At 37.3% G+C, this 17,932-nt stretch overlaps 1 protein-coding gene across 2 annotated transcripts in view; it reads right to left on the bottom strand.

The window, feature by feature from the left end:
* The window catches only part of ANKRD12 (ankyrin repeat domain 12), a 234,638-nt gene that overhangs the window by 113,072 nt on the left and 103,634 nt on the right, over nt 1–17,932 (bottom strand). For both annotated transcript variants that reach the window (XM_006868700.1, XM_006868699.1), the window contains one exon: nt 16,615–16,757. In XM_006868700.1, the coding sequence (XP_006868762.1) occupies nt 16,615–16,757 (143 nt within the window). The remainder of the gene's footprint in view (nt 1–16,614; nt 16,758–17,932) is intronic.

Below are 17,932 nucleotides of genomic sequence, written 5' to 3' on the forward strand. Positions count from 1 at the left end.
AAAAAAAAAAAAAGGTTTGGGCTGAGCAGCAAGCCATGAATGCACCGCTGTCTTCACTTCTTCCTCAGAGGTGAATCTTCCTCCTTGAAGGACTGCTTTCAGAGGACTAAACAGGTGAATGTCCAAGGGAGCAAGATCAGGACTATTAAGAAGGATGCTTTAACACTTCAAAACAAAGTTTTTGCAGAGTGTTAACAGTGTGGGCAGAGGTGTTCTGATGTGCATTGTCATGCAAGATCAGGATGCCCTTGGATAGCATTCCTATGTTTAGGCTTCAGCTCTTCAGTGATCATTCTCTTTGTAATGAGCACTGCTGATTACTGAACCTTTTTCCTGATAGTGTTCCAATACTGGCCCTTGAAAATCCCAGAAAACAGTAAGCATCAATCTTCCAGCTGATGGTTGACTTTTGAACTTTTTCCTGGTTGGTGACTGAAGATGTTTCCATTCCATACTCTGCTGTTTACTCTCAGGCTCGTAGTGATGAATCCATGCTTCCTTTGAATATCGGTATAAATTTTGTTTACAGATGTCCAAATGCTTTTGTTTATGCTCTCTCATGAGTTGTTTTGGTATGCATCTTGCACAAACTTTATGAAACCCAAGTCTGTTGTAGCTTATTTCATAGGCAGAACCATGGCTGATTTGCAAATGATTTGCCACATACTTCACTGTAACTCATCTATTCAACAGATCAGCTGTGGACATGCGCAGGCATTTTAATATAACAGAGTGCAGATAATTTCTGACTCACCCGCATATATTGAGAATCCAAGTCTTATCTTGTCTAGGGTTAAACCTTTACTGCCTCTAATGCCTATTAAATTAGTTCTTACTTGTTTTCTGAGGATGTCTGGGAAACTAATCTGAAGCTTGAATGAGTTGTCTTCTACAAATGTTTATAAGTGTTGTAAAGTAATGCAATTTTGTTCAAAAAAGCTTTGTTAATTTAGTCAAAAGATATTCAATTACCATTGTGTAATTACCTTTATGAATTACAAATGGTAATTCATAAAGCTCTTAAATGTTGATATAGTTACCCTGTAAAGTTGAAGATGGAATTCAAACTTCTTAGTCATACAGTAATTCCATGAACCAGTTTCTGCTCATTTCCCAGATGCAGCCCTCTTTAAACATTACATGTTATTTACATTTATAATACCATTATCATATGAATTCATCTTTCCATACTTTATTCATTTCATGCTGTTCACTTTAAGTGGTATATTCTTTGCAAAGATATCGGGCTTGATAACCATACACTCAGTTTTGAAGACCTAGGCCAAGAACCATCTCCTTTAATGCAACTTTTCCAGGCTGAACTGACCAGTGTGGTCGCTGAGTTCATACTGTATCATGTCCTTACTTATATTACAGCAGATGTAACCCTGTATTGTAATTTAGTAACAGTTTTCCCACTTACTCCATACTATAAGTATTCTAAGCTTCACATGGTCAAGTCTTTATTAATTTACATATTATCAACACATGAACATTGTGTTTTCTTATGTTTAGAAAATGTACCATGTCTGTCTGTTTAAGGAATTGTTGTTACTGTTATTAAGTGCTGTCGAGTCAGTTCTGACCCTTAGTGACACTGTATAGGGTTTCCAGGCAGCAGCTGTTGAGCTAGAACAACTGACCTTGAGAATCTAACCAACTTTGCAATCCAGCATATTAACCTACAGTGCCACACCAGGACTCTGTTTAAAGAATATTTTGGTTAATAATAGAAAATAAATATAAATTGCATTCACCTTTAAAGAAGTGATTTTTAACAAGATGCTGTAATAAGGAATTTCTAACAAATTAAGGTATCTTATTGGGTCGTAATCGACTCCACGGCACTTAACAACAACAACAATAATAATGAAGGACTTCTGGTGTGGCATTCTAGGATCAGCACTGGACTCTGAATCACAAAATTGGTAATTCAAACCCACCAGCTGCTCTTATGCAGGGTCATTATGAGTTGGAGTCAACTCAACAGCACTTAAAATAACAACAAAGAATGATGAAGATTCATAGTAAAGATTCATACTAAAATTTTCTGGACAGTAAAAGAAAAAAAAACACTATCATTTTAGAAACAAATATAAAAGTGTATAAAGAAAATAAATTACACATGATTTCAAATGCTAATAATGCATTAGCACTTTTGAAAATTTTAATTTTACCAAATTATAAATGCTTATTATCAAAACACCACTCATCTGTCAGTTTGTCAGACTGTGGTAACGTGTATGTTATTGTGCTGCTGGACGCTATGCCACCAGTACTTTAAATACCACCAGGGGCACCCAGAGGGGACAGATTTCTCCAGAACTTACAGACTAAGACAGACTAAGAAGACGGAGAGGCTGACCACTTCTGAAGGGTTAGTCATTGAAAACTGTATGAATAGCATCAGAATGCTGTCTTGGAAAAGTGACAGAAGATGAGCCCCTAAGGTTGGAAGGCACCAAAAATATAACTGGGGAAGAGCTGCCCCTCAAACTAGAGTTGACTTGAATGATGTGGATGGAGTAAAACTTTCAGTACCTTCATTTACTGATGGGACATAACTCAAAATGAGAAGAAATAGCTGCTAATACTATTCATTAATGTGGAATGTTTGAAGTATGAATATAGGAAAAATTGAAGCTGTCAAAAATGAAATGGAATGGATAAAGACTGATATCCTAGGCATTAGTGAGATTAAATGAACTGGATATAGTTTACTGTGCCAGAAATGACAAATTGAAGAGGAATAGCTTCATATTTCATCATCAAGATCATTTCAAGATTTCGACTACAACACTGTCTGTAATAGGATAATATCCACGCATCTATAATCAAGACCAGTTAATACCACTATTTAAGTTTATGCACCAACTACTAAAGCCAGTGATGATAAAATTTAGAATTCAACCGACCTCTTTAGTCTGAAACTGATCAAACAAGCAATCAGGATGCATTGATAATTATTGATTGGAATGAAAAAGTTGGAAACAAAGTTGTGTCAGTAATTGGGAAATATGGCCTTGCTGATAGAAATAATACTGAAGATCATATGATTCAATGCAAATGCCTTTTTTCAACAACATAAATGGTGACTAGCCGTGTGTACCTCACCAAGTGGAATACACAAGAATCAAATTGACTACATATGTGGGAAGAGACCATGGAGAAGCTCAGTCTAATTTATTAGACAAAACAAGTCCAGGGGCTGACTGTGGAAGCTTGAAGCTTGAATGCTGAAGATGAAGAAAACGAAAAAAAGTCTATGAGAGTCAAAATATAAACTTGAGTATATTGTTGTTGTAAAGTGCTGTCGAGTCGGTTTCAACCCATAGTAACCCTGTATAGGGTTTCCAAAGAGTGACTGGTGAGCTTGAACTGCCAACCTTGTTGTTCTAACTGATTTTGCAGTCTAGCTCATTAACCCACAACACCACACTAGGACTCCAATCTTGAGTATATCCCACTTGAGTTTAGAGACCAGAAACAATCAAGACTATCACACATGAAAAAAGCAAAAGGTCGTTAAAAAGATAAGAAGAAAAGACCAAAATGGGTATCAGAAGTGACTCTGAAAATTACTCTTCAGCAAGGCGAAGCTAAAGCAACTGAAAGAAATTATGAAGTAAAAGAGATGAACAGAAAATTTCAAAAGGTAGCTTGAGAAGACAAAGTAAAATTTTATATTGAAATGTGCAAGGACCTGTAGTCAGAAAAGCCAAAGGGAAGAATACACTTAGCATTTCTCAGCTGAGAGAACTAAAGTAAAAGTTCAAGCCTTGGGTTGCAATATTGAAGGGTTATATGGGCAAAATACTGAATGACGTAGGAAGCACCAAAAGATGGAAGAAATATAAGATCATGATACCAAAAAGAAATGGTTGATGTTTAAACTTTTCAAGAGTAAGCATATAATCAAGAGTCAATAGGACTGAAGGAGAAGCGCAAGGTGCACTGAAGGCATTAGCAAAGAACAAAGTGTCAAGAATTGATGGAGTACAAATTATAATCTTTCAACAAACTGATGCAGCACTGGAGGAACACAGCTACCTGGCCAGTTGATTGGTAGCAATCCATTTTGTGCCTATTCCAAGGAAAAGAATATACCCACCAGAATGCAGAAATCATCTAATAGTATTATTAATACTACATGCAAACAAACGTTTGCTGAAAATAATTCAGAAATGGTTGTTACCAGACATTCAAGTCTGATTCAAAAGAGGATGCAGAACTAGAATTGACATCATTGCTGATGTCAGATGGCTCTTGGCTGAAAACTGAGAATATCAGAAAGATGTTTACTTTGTGTTTTACTGCTTGTGCAAAGGCATTCATAACAAACTATGGATAACACTGCAAAGAATGGGTATTCCAGGACACTTCATTGTGCTCCTGAGGACCAACCAAGAGGCTGTTGTTAGAACAGAAGGAAATATTGAATGGTTTTAAATCAGGAAAGGTGTTCACCAGGACTATATCCTTTCAGCATATTTACTCAATATATAAAAAGGAAGGCGGCAAAAGGATTGGAGAAATACTCCAATATGGAAAAATACAACCTGAGATATGCAGATGACACAACCTTGCTTGCTGGAAGTGAAAAGGACTTGAAATACTCATATCATAGATAACAGCTTTCAGTATGTAGTATGCAACTCAATGTAAAGAAACTGAAAATCTTCATAACTGGATTTCTTGGACATCATGTTTGGTACAGTGGTCAGCCATAAAAGAGGACAACCCCTGAGATTGACTGACACAGTGGCAGCAACAATGGGCTCATATATAATAACTGAAGATGGTAAAGGATTGGGCTGTGTTTTACTAATCAAAAAGGTCAACTAGCTTCTTAAAAGCTACTTATAAAGAGTAAGTATTCATGATACTTATCTCCATATATATAAATTACATACTTAGTTTGCTTCTTTTGTATTTTGAAACTTGAACTCTCACAATGGAGTCAGGTCTCCAACAATTACACCTCCCCACCTTGCTCTCTGCCTCAATGTCCCTTACTCCTGTCTTCCCAATATAATTATATTGTATTTTAGGTAGGATCAATATACACTGCTTACATTATACATGGAGTCTTGGTGTGGTGTTGTGGGTTAATGCGCCAGACTGCAAAGCCGTTTGAACTGCAAGGTTGGCAGTTCAAGCTCACCAGCTACTCCTTGGAAACCCATAGGGTCGCTATGGGTCAGAACCGATTCGACGGCACTTAACAATAACACATTATACATAAAAGTTGAGGCAAGTTAGCACGTTATGATTACAACTTCCAAACCTTCTACCCCAGAGGTGGTAGTGTTGTTGTTAAATGCTGTTGAGTCAGTTCCAACTCATAGCAACACTGTTACAGAGTTTCCAAGGACTAGCTGTAGGGTTTGAATCACTGACCTTTCCGTTAGCAGTCCAGTCCTTTTCCTACAGTTAATTATTTGATTTTTCATTTGCTTAATTTTTCCATGTTGTTTGTAGTTTAGTGTTGTTAATTCAGTTCCGACTTACAGCAACTATGTATAATGTTTCTGAGGTTGTAAAACTTTGTGGGAGCAAAAGCTTTCTTCCCCAAACTTGGCTGGCTATAACTGATCATTTCAATATATGAGTGGGCCTCATAAAGTTTGTGGAAAAACAGAATTAAAAGATAATGGAATTTCTTCACAAAATTTTAGAATTCCCCTTGTACTATCAATTTTCTCTTCTTACAGAAACTCAGTCAAATCCCTTCTGATTTGCTCTAGATTGCTGTATGATAAGCTCTTAGTTAAATCCCTTCTGATTTGTTCTAGATTGCTGTACAATAAGCACTGGACTGCTTACCGAAAGGCTGACAGCTCAAACCTATTATCAGTCACTCTCAGAAACCCTAAGAGTCAGAACCGTTATGAGTCAGAACCAACTTGATGGCACACAACAAGAAGAATGCTGCCCAGGTGTCATCTTGGCATCTCCCTATAAACTATCATTTGAGAAATATTAATTGTTATCAGGAGCTGTTGAGTTGGTTCTGATTTATAGCAACCCTATGCACAAGAGCCTCTTGGTCCAGGTACAGATTCCTCATGAACACAATTAAGAGGAATACCCCCAACAAGATGGATTGGCCAAGTGGCAGCATCGATAGACTCAAGCATGGCAACAGTAGTGAAGTTGGCCCAGGATCCGGCAGTGTTTTGTTCTGCTGTGCATAGGGTCGCTATGAGTTAGTGCTGACTCGATAACACCTAACAACAACAATAACATGCACAAGAGAATGAAACACTGCCTGGTCCAGTGTCATCCTTGTAATTGTTATATTTGAGCCCATTGTTGCTGCCACTGTGTCAGTCCATCTCGTTGGTCCAGTTGTAAGGATTTTTGCTTTCTTTACATTGTGGTGCAATCTATACTGAAAGTTATATGCTCTCCGATCTTCATCAGGAAGTATTTTAAGTTCTTGTCGCTTTTAGCAAGCAAGGCTGAATCATCTGCATATCTTGAGTTGTTAATGAGTCTTCCTCCAATCTTGATCCACATTCCTCTTCATATAATTCCATTTCTTGGATAATTTCTCAGCCTACAGATTGAGTAAATATGCTGAAAGAATACAACCCTGACATACACCTGGTTTTAAATTACTGATATTCCCTTGTTCTGTTTGAGCAACTGCTTCTTGGTCTATGTACAAGTTTCTAAGGAGTACAATTAAGTGTTATGGAAAATCCATTCTTTACAATGTTATCCACAGTTTGTTATGATCCATAGTCCAGAAATATAATTCATTTAAATTGTGTGTTAATCCTGTAGATCATATCTTTTTGCTTTACTCCTTCATTTTGTTAAATTACCAATTTTAAGTAACTCCTGAGAATGACTAATATTTGAGACTTCTGAATGTCAAAAATATTTATATTTCATGTTCCCTTAATAGTTTGCCTACATATAGAATTCAAGAGAAGAAATTACTCTCAAGCTTTGAAGGCAACATTCAATTATTTTCTAGTGTTATTGAAAGTCCTAGTATCATTCTTTGCTCCATTTTCCCTAAAATTCTCCAATAATGTACTCTGGGTTTCAGTCTTTTTTACATCTACTGTGCTACATATTCAATTGTCTTTTTAATGTGAAAACCAAACTTCCTGCAGTACAGAGAATATTTTTTATTATTTATTTTTAAATGTTCTTTATTTTCACTGTTTGGTGTTTCATATACTCTATAGTTAATGCTGGATTGCCTGAACTGATTTTAACTTTTCTCTAATTTTCTGGTCCTCTTGATTTTTTATCTTCTGGTTTCTGGGAGATTTCCTCAACTTTAACATTTGTACTCCATTTTTCATTTCCATGACCATATTAGATGCTAATGTAATCTGGCAGGGCCATTTCATTGAAGTACTCCTCTCTTGAATGATTCAATTCCCTTTAGTAAAAATCTTTAGCTTCATGCCAGAAAATATAATTCTGACAGACAGAATTCTAGCTGATAAATATGGCAAAGGGACTGGAGTCTCAATATTCATGTAGTTAAGTGCTTATACTAATCCTTACAGTTTGTCATACTGTGGTGTCTTGCATCCTGCTATGATGCTGCAAGTTTTGCCATCGGTATAGCATACACCAGTAGGGTAAACTGTGGTGAACAGGTTTTAGCAGAGCTTCCAGACTAAGACAGACTGGCGGTGGTGGTTATGTGCTGTAGAAATGGTTCTGACTCATAGCAACCCTGTATAGGGTTTTTATGAGGCTGTAAATCTTCACGGGAGCAGAAAGTCTCATCCTTCTCCCATAGAACAGCTGGTAGTTTCAAACTACTGACCTCGAGGTTAGCAGCCCGATTCATAACCACTACGATACCAGAGCTCCTTAAGACAGACTATGAAGGATAATGCTAGGCTTCCAGGTGCTGAAAGGAGACCTTTCCCCAGGGTCAGCACATAAAGAAAGCCTTCTATAGCCAGCACTCTGAATTTGGACTTTTCACCTCCTAAGCTATGAGATGAATGCTAGTCGCACTATAGGATAAGCACTAGACTGTCAACCAAAGGTCAGCAGTTCAACCCCATCAGCAATTACTTGGGAGAAAGATGAGGCTTTCTACTCCTGTAAAGATCTGCAGCCTCAGAAACCCCATCTACACAGGGTTTGTCTGTGTCGGAAACAACTTTATGGCACCTAACAACAAGAAGAAGAAAGGGATAGATCCATTTCTGAAAAATGAGCCACTGAAAACCTTAAGAACAGCAGTGGAAACCTGTCTGACATAATGCTGAAAATTGAGGCTCTCAGGTTGAAAGGAACTCAAAATAGGACTAGGGAAAAGCTGCCTAGAGAAATTGGAAATCATCAAAAATGAAATAGAAAACACAAAGATTGATATCACAGGCATTAGTTTGTTTTTGGGGATGTTGTTGTTAGGTGCCATCAAGTCAGTACAGAATTATAGCAATCCTATGAACAACAAAGTGAAACACTGTCAGGTCCTGGGCCAACCTAACAATTGCTGCCACACTTAAGCCCATTGATGCTACCACTTTCCCAATCCATCTCACTGAGGGACTTCCTCTTTTTCTCTGACCCTCCACTTAAACAAACATGCTATCTTTCTTCAGTAACTAGTCCATCCTGACAATATGTCCTAAGCATGAAGACAAAGTCTGGCCATCCTGGCCTCCAAGGAGCCTTCTGGTTGCACTTATTTCAACAAAGATCTGTTTGTTCTTTTGGCAACCATGGTACTTTCAATATTGTCCTCCAAAACCATAACTCAAATGCATCAATTCTTCTACGGTTTTCCTTATTCACTATCCAAATATCACATACATATGTTGTTGTTGTTGTTGTTAAGTGCATATGAGGTTACTGAAAATACCATAGCTTGGGTCAGGCGAACCTTAGTCCTCAAGCTGACATCTTTTCTCTTCAACACTTTAAAGAGGTCTTGTGCAGCAGATTTGCCTAATGAAATACATCATTTGATTTCCTGACTGCTGCTTCCATGGAAGTTGATGGTTGATCTGAGCAAAATGAAGTCTTTGACAACTTCAATCTTCTCCATTGATATGGATGTTGTTTAATGGTCCAGTATTGAGGATTTTTGTTTTCTTTGGTATAGATATAATCTATACCAAAGGCTGTGCTCTTTGATCTTCACCAGTATTTTAAGTTTTCCTCACATTCAGCAAGCAAGGTTGTATCATCTGTACACCGCAGGTTGTTAATGAATCTGCCTCCAATCCTGATGCCATGTTTTTCTTCATATAACCCAGCTTTTCAGATAATTTGTTCAGCATACAGCTTAAATAAGTATGTGGAAAGAATATAACCCTGTAGCACACTTCTCCTAATTTTATACCATACAGTGTTCCCGTGTTCTGTTTGAACAACTGCCTATTGTTCTTATGAGGTCTATGTTCCGCAAGAGCACGATTAAGTGTTCTGGAATACTCATACTTCACAATGTTCTTCATAGCTTCTCGTGATCCACACAATTGAAAGCCTTTGTGTAGTCAATAAAGCTCAGGTAAACATCTTTTTGGTATTGTCTGCTTTCAGCCAAGATCCATCTGACATTAGCAATGACAGCCCTCATTCCATGTCCTCTTTTGAATCCGGATTGAACCTCTGAAAGTTCTCTGTCAATGTATGGTTGCAGCTGTTTCTGAATGATTTTTAGTAAAATTTGATTCACATGGAGTATCAAAGATATTATCTGATGATTTCCGTATTCCGTTGGGTCACCTCTCTTTGGAATGGGTCACCTCTCTTTGGAATGGGATCTCTTACAATCAGGTGGCCAGATAGTTGTCTTCCAAATTTCTTGGCATAGATGAGTGAGTGCCTCCCATACTCACTTTGTTGAAAGATTTCAATTTTTATTACATCAATTCCTGGAGCTTTGTTCTTTGCCAATTCCTTCAATGCACAATGGACTTCTTCTTTCAGTATCAATGGCTCTTGATGCTACATCTCTTGAAAACAGTTGAACATCGACCATTTCCTTTTGGTACAGTGACTCTGTGTATTCCTTTCATCTTCAGACATGAGGTTGCCATGAGTTACAACTGACTTGATGAAAACCGTAACATATAAAATAAAATTAAGAATGGTGGTGATCTATTCACAATAGCAAAAAGATGGAGACAGCCTAAGTGCCCTTCAATGGAAGAATGGATAAACAAACTTTGGTATATATACACAATGGAATATTATGCTACCTTGAAGAACAACAAGGAAGCTATAAGCCACCACATAACATGGATGAACTTTAAGGACATTATGCTGAGTGAAATTAGTCAGTCACAAAAAAGACAAATACTACAAAATAACATTATTGTAAAAGCTTAAGAAAAGATACCCATAGTAAAAGTAAAAAAAACAAAAACAAACTTTGTTGATTGGGGGGTAAGGAGGGTGTTGCAAGGAGGGAGGGGATGGTAGAGCAGAGCTCTACTGTCCTTGTGGTCAGCAGTCCACCTCATTTCTGCTATTCTATTGGGACTCCTTAGAACTAAGAATATGGTTAGTATGTTGTTGCTGTCAACTGCCCTTGAATCAGTTCTAACTCATAGTAATTCTACATAGGGTTTCCAAGAAGCAACTGGTGGGTTTGAACCACCAACCACACGGTTACCAGTCTAGTGCTTATCCTATAGCACCATAGAAGAACTCCTTTTTATATCAGTTAAGGCTGGTATAAAAATATATAAAAGATGAGTGCAAAATATTAGGGCCTAAAATTAAGAACTTAGATTTCTAGGAGCCAACACTAAGATCAAAAAACAAAAACAAGACCCAACAATTATTAGTTAGGACTGAAAAGATAAAAACAAATTAGTTGCTTATGAGAGGCACAACCATTCCTGATTGTAACAACAAATTGAAAGTATCCTGTAATAATATAAGTTTTGTTCCTCATTCCAAATAATTTAGACCTTTCCTGGTGTAGTGCTATAGGATAAGCACTGGATGTCTAACTGCAAGGTTGGTATTTAGACCCATCCAACCACTTCTCGGAAACCCAATAGAGAACTTAACGCAACAGCGCTTAACAACAACAGTAACAGAATTGCTATTTTTCTACTTACTCCATATTAGGTATGTCTTATGGGTAAAGTTTTCATAACTACTACTGACTAAAAGAAATCCTAAAGAATCAGAATATATGGTATGGGAGTTTTGGGTGACTATCATTTTCCTCATCGTCTGTGGAAAGAGATGATGGAAAAGCTCCATATCATCAGTCCAAACAACGCCAGGGGTAGACTGTGGGACAGACCATCAATTACTCATATGCAAATTCAAACTAAAGCTGAAGAAAATGAAAACAAGTCCACGAGAGACAAAATATGACCTTGAATATATCCCACATGAATTTAGAGATCATCTGAAGAACAGACTTGATACATTAAACACTAAAGACTGAAGAGCAGAAGAGCTGTGGGATGACATCAAGAACATCATAAAGGAAGAAAGCAAAAGTCATTGAGAAGACAAGAAAGAAGGAAAGGTCAAAATGGATGTCAAAAGAGACACTGAAACTTGCTCTCCAGCACAGAGATGCCAAAGCAAATGGAAAAAATGAGGAGGTACAAGAGCTGAACAGGAAATTTTAAAGATCAGCTCAAGAAGATAAAGCCAAATATTACAACAAAATGTGCAAAAATCTGGAATCAGAAAACCAAAAATGAAGAACATGCTCAGCATTTCTCAAGCTGGGACAACTGAAGAAAAAAATCAATCCTCGACTTTCGTTATTGAAAGATTCTCTGAGCAATTATTGAATAATGCTGAAAGCATCAAGAGAAGGTGGAAGGAATACACACAGTCACTGTACAAAAAGGAAATGGTTAATGTTCAACCATTTCAAGAGATAGCATATGATCAAGAGCCAATGACACGCAGGGATGAAGTCCAAGGTGCATCGAAGGAATGGGCAAAGAACAAGGCACCAGGACTTGATGGAAAAAAATTGAAATCTTTCAAGAAAGTGAGGTGGCACAGGAAGTACTCACTCATCTCTGCCAAGAAATTTGGAAGACAAATATCTGGCCGAGATTGGAAGAGATAGTATTTGTGCCATTCCAAAGAGAGGTGACACAACAGAATGGGGAAATCATCAATCTTTTTGATATCCCATAATGAATAAAGTTTTGCTAAAGGTAATACAGAAGTGGGTATAATCATACATTAAAAGAGAACTAGCAGAGGTTCAAGCTGGATTCAAAAGAGGACAAGGAATGAGGGCTATCATTGCTGATGTCAGATGGATCTTGATTGAAAGCAGAGAATACCAAAAAGATGTTTACCTGAGCTTTACTGACTATGCAAAGGCTTTCTATTGTGTGGATCATGACAAGTTATGGACAACACTGCGAAGTATGAGTATTCCCGAACACTTAATTGTGTTCATGAGGAATCTGTACCTGGACCAAGAAGCAGCTGTTCGAACAGAACATGGGAACACTGGATAGTTTAAATTAAGAAAGGTGTGCAACAAGGTTGTATTCTTTCACCATACTTATTCAACCTGTTTGCTGAGCAAATAATCCAAGAAGCTGGGTTATATAAAGAAAAACGTGGCATCAGGATTGGAGGATTGTTAATTTCATTAACAACCTGTGATATGCAGATGATACAACCTTGGTTACTGAAAGTGAAGAGGACTTGAAACATTTACTGAAGATCAAAGAGCACAGCCTTCGGTATGGATTACATCTCAATGTAAAGAAAACAAAAATCCTCACCACTTGACCAATAAAATAAACAACATTCTTATCAATGGAGAAAAGATTGAAGTTGTCAAGGACTTCATTCTTCTTGGATCAACTATCATGGAAGCAGCAGTTAAGAAATCAGGTGATGTATTGCATTAGGCAAATCTGCTGCACAAGACCTTTTTAAAGCATTGAAGAGCAAAGATATAAGCTTGAGGACTAATGTTCGCCTGACCCAAGCCATGAAGTTTTCAATAACCTCATATGCATGTGAAAGCTGGACAGTGAATAAGGAAGACTGTAGAAGAATTGATGCTTTTGAGTTATGGTGTTGGAGAAGAATATTCAAAGTGCCATGGGCTGCCAAAAGAACAAATAGATCCATTTTGGAAGATGTGAAGCCAGAATGCTATTTGGAGGCCAAGTCTCTCATGCTTCAGACATATTGTCAAAAGGGACCAGTCACTGGAATAGGATTTCATGTTTGATAAGGTAGAGTGTCAGAGAAAAAGAGGAAGACCCCCAATGAGATGGACTGGCCAAGTGGCAACATCAATGGACTCAACAGTAGTGAGGATGGCCCAGGATCGGGCAATGTTTCGTTCTGCTGTGAATAAGGTTGCTATGGGTCGGTACCAACTCGATGGCACCTAACAACAACAACAACAACAACAATCACTTCCCTCATCCTCCGTGGCACAAGTCACAGAACTGAGATAGTGTCAAAAGAACTTGAACAGTGAATGCTTACCATGCTAGGCATGTTGGTAGGAGGAACAGCAAAGGTTTCCTCTTGTTAAAATAGCATGCCAGTCTCTGTCTTTAAACACACTGGAAATACTATTTGAGTCTCTCTAAATGCATGCGCTCAAAGCTCAGCTTTTGGTACCCTAATTTCGGACTTCTAATATTCTAAAATATGAAGACTATAGAAGAATTGATGCATTTGAGTTATGGTGTTTTATAGGATCACTATGAGTAATAACTGATTCAACACACTTAACAACAACATGTGCTTATTTAGAAACTTCTACTCGAAGTATGTCTTAGTCACAAGGTGTAACTCTTTAAAATTATATTTCTATACCTGTAGGCCTTTGTATATTTAAACAGAACCATTAAACTTTTATAGATTATCAATAATGCTTCCAAAAAATAAAAGATTCCAGTATTTACAATAATAAATTCAGAGGAAAGGGAAACGTACCCTATACGTTATCAGGCTTTACAGATTAAATCTTTGGCACTCTCCATATTCAGTTACTTATCCATTCATCCGTCTGTCCATTCACTTACATATGCATTATTGAGCACTTCTTATGTGTCAAGTGGTTCAAGAAGTCAATAACAGAAAACAACACCAGGACTTCTTGGAAGATGGAGGTACACGCAATTTCACACTTCCATGCCTGCACCCCTCTTCTTGATCCCCCAGTCTCATCCCCAATCACCTAGGTGTTGTTGTTGTACCAACTCATAATGACATTATGCACAATAGAACACTGCCCAGTCTTGGGCCAACCTCACAATCATTGCTACGTTTGAGCCCACTGATGCTGCCACTGTGCCAATCCATCTTTCTAGGGGTCTTCCTCTAATTCTCTGATCCTCCACCTTACCAAACTGGATATCCTTCTTTAGTGACTGGCCCCTCCTGACAATATGTCTGAAATATGAGAGACGAAGTCTGGCCCATCTTGGCTTCCAAGGAGCACTATGACTGTACTTCTTCCAACACAGATCTGTTTGTTCTTTTGGCAGTCCATGGTATTTTGAATATTCTCCTCCAACACCGTTAAGTCAAATGCATCAATTCTTCTGCGGTCATAATTATTCACTGTCCAACTTTCACATAAATATGAGGCAATTGAAAATACCATGACTTGAATCAGGTGCACCTTAGTCGTCAAACTGACATCTTTGCTCTTCAACACTTTAAAGAGGTCATGTGCAGCACCTAGGTAAACAACCAGTCTTGTGTAGCACCTAGGTAAACAATTACCCAGGTAAACAATCAGAAATTGGTAAACTCAATTCTGTAAGAACTCTGAAAATGACAGGAATGTAGTGATCAAGAGAATGCTGACTCAAGAGCAAGGTGACTATTAATCAGTAGGAAAATGTATTTCTACTGCCTGTATCCCTCTGGCCTAGTGGTGGACTACAGATTGTACTCTTAGCGAGAGGATAAGATGTCTGGCTAATGAAACTGAGCAGGCAGACTTGGCTAGTAAATTATGTTTTATCTCTACTCTGACCTCTCTGAAGTTCCCTGAAGCAATGAAACAGAGCATCCCTTTTACCTTGGCCTATGTCAGAGCTCACATGGAACAAGGGGAAGTGGTGAGCAGTACCGAAAAGGCTGTGATTGCCTTTGCTTGCCTAACACTAAATATGACAGGAGCACACAATGCTTCAAGTTGGAAAAGATGTCAGAGTGAGACTTTATTCCAAAAATTAGAATCTTCAAAAGCTTGTATAGGAATTAAGAAAACCACATACGTGCTCAGGGCAAAATGCAGGTGCAAAAAATACCTGAGACCCTATGCTTTCACCTTAGGTTAATCCTCAAACATACTGAAACCATGCTGAGATGTTAAAAGGCAGCAATGCACAGCAAGCCTACCCCTAGAACCAATAGAGATCAGGTCTTCCCCTATAGTTGGCATGCTGAATTCAGACTTCTAGCCTCCTAAACTATGAAGACTATATAAGAATTGATGCATTTGAGTTATGGTGTTGGAAAAAAATATTGAAAGCATCACAGATTTCCAGAAGAACAAACAAATCTATGTTGGAAGAAGAACAACCAGAATGAGTCTTAGAAGCCAGAATGGTGAGACTTCATCTCTCATACTTAGCCTCTCATATCTCTGACATATTATCAGGAAGGATCAGTATCTTTAATCATCCTAGGTAAAGTGCAAAAGGGGAAGACCCCCAACAAGATGGACTGGGCACAGTGGAGCAGCAATGGGCTCAGGCTTAACAACAATTGAGAGGATGGTGTAGGACCAGGTAGTGTATTTTGTTCTGTTGGGCAAAGCTCGTTGTGTGTCGGAATCGACTCCACGACACCTAATAACAAACTATGAAAAAATAAATTTGCTTGTTAAAGCCATTCACTTGCCATATTTCTGTTGTAGCACAGTAGTAAGAAATCATGGTATATTTAATTGCTTCATGTGTATGTTGAAGCTGTAAATGAATAAAGAAGACTGAAGAAAAGCTGAAATACATGAATTAATGGTATTGATGAAAAATACAGAATATACCATGGACTTCTAGAAGAACAACTCTGTCCTGATGAAGCATAGTCAGAATGCTACTTAGAAGTAAAAATGACAAGATTCTATCTCATGTACTTTGGACATGTTATCAGGAAGGACCCGTCCCTGGAGGACATTATGCTTGGTAAAGTAGAGGGTCAGTAAAAAGTGGGAGACCCTCAATGAGATGGAATGACAGTGTCTGCAACAACAGGCTCATAGATAGCAATGATTGAGAGAAATGAGTAGGACTGGGCAGGTTTCATTCTGTTTTCATAGGGATGCTCTGAATAGGAATTGACTCGATGGCTCTAACCAAGTATATTTAATGCAGGCAGAATACTCCACTCAGCAATATCAAAATACACATTCTTCCTCTATGCGCATGGATAATTTTTCAGGATAGACCAAATGCCAGATTACAGTTAATTTTAAAAGACTGAAATCATACAAAGTATGTTCTCCAACCACAATGAAATCAAACCAGAAATCAGTAACAAAAGGCAAATAAGGAAATTTCATAAATATGTGGAAATTCAACAACAAATGGGTCAAAGTATGAACTATGGAAGAATTAAAAAGAAATTAGAAAATAATGAGACAAATGAAAATGAAATAGATGTTATTGATTTTCCTATTATACTTACATCTCTGTGCCCACTACTAGCAGAATCATGAAGTGGAGTATCATCATCTAATCCTTGTGTGTTAACATCTGCTCCAGCTGCTATAAGTATCTTAGCAACATCATAATACCCAACATTGCAAGCTTCATGCAGTGGTGTCCAACCTACAGTGAGATATTAATTTAAATATAGTTCACTTACACTAATTCAAGGTATATGTTTGCTTGAATCATGAGCATAGCTATATGTACCATATCAATACTAAATGCACAGGTGCAAAAGAAAAAAACAAGTGAAGAAGAAACTACTGAAACCAAATAGCTAAGAACAGCAGCAATTTTATAAAAATCCTCAGGTTTCAGGGTTTTCACTTGTTTAGCTGACACAATATTTTCTGGACTTAATACTTATTATAACTAAATTTATTGTTTTAATTACTTTTGTAATAAAAAAGCTTCATGCTTACTAATGAAACATGAAAACACACACAAAAAATACCATGCAGAAAATATATTTCCCATAATCCCAACATCCAGATAAAAGGATTTTACATATCTAAAACAAAACTTAGATGGATTTTTTTCTAACCTTCATGTACTTTCTATAGTATAATTCCCTGTGATTACATTTTTCTACAATTAAATCCTTAATTTATTTAAACTATTACCTACTATTTCTAATTTTTAGATATTGGAAGCAATGCTAAAATGAATATCCTTGTGCACATCCATGATCAAATATTTAAGATAAAATTTTTAAGTGGGAATTTTAGATCCAAGCCAAGAGTCATTTTTGAGGTTCCTGATATATAACATCAAGTCTTCCCCTACAATAAATGCTATGAATTTAAGTCTCATTCTTTAAGAGTGGTCTTAAACACCATCCCTTTCTCCACTGATACCAAATACAAAATTAATTTTCCGTTATAAGAGGTACATGTAAAATTAAAACAAAATTTAAGAAACATAGAATACTTTCATTAATCTGGAAGCAAAGAAGGCCTTCTTAAATAAGATACCAAACTAAGAACTGATAAATAAAAAGACTGATGTAATTACATAAAAAAATGAACACTTTCTTACAAATAAACAATGTAAAACAAAGGTTATGCATAAACCAAAGGCAGTGAAAACCTTTATGGCAAGCTTGATAGATGTTATGGCTTGAACTGTGTTTCCTAAATATCTGTGATGTATATCTTAACACATATGAATAAAGGCTCTGGTGGCACAATAGTAATAAAGGTCAGCAGTTTGAACCCACTAGGTGTGCCTTGATTATATCAGGATTGTATCAAGATTGACACCGAAATTTAAAGAGACAGTATAGACATAAAACC

The sequence above is a fragment of the Chrysochloris asiatica genome, unplaced genomic scaffold (assembly GCF_000296735.1).
Source record: "Chrysochloris asiatica unplaced genomic scaffold, ChrAsi1.0 scaffold00122, whole genome shotgun sequence".
Lineage (NCBI taxonomy): Eukaryota > Metazoa > Chordata > Mammalia > Afrosoricida > Chrysochloridae > Chrysochloris > Chrysochloris asiatica.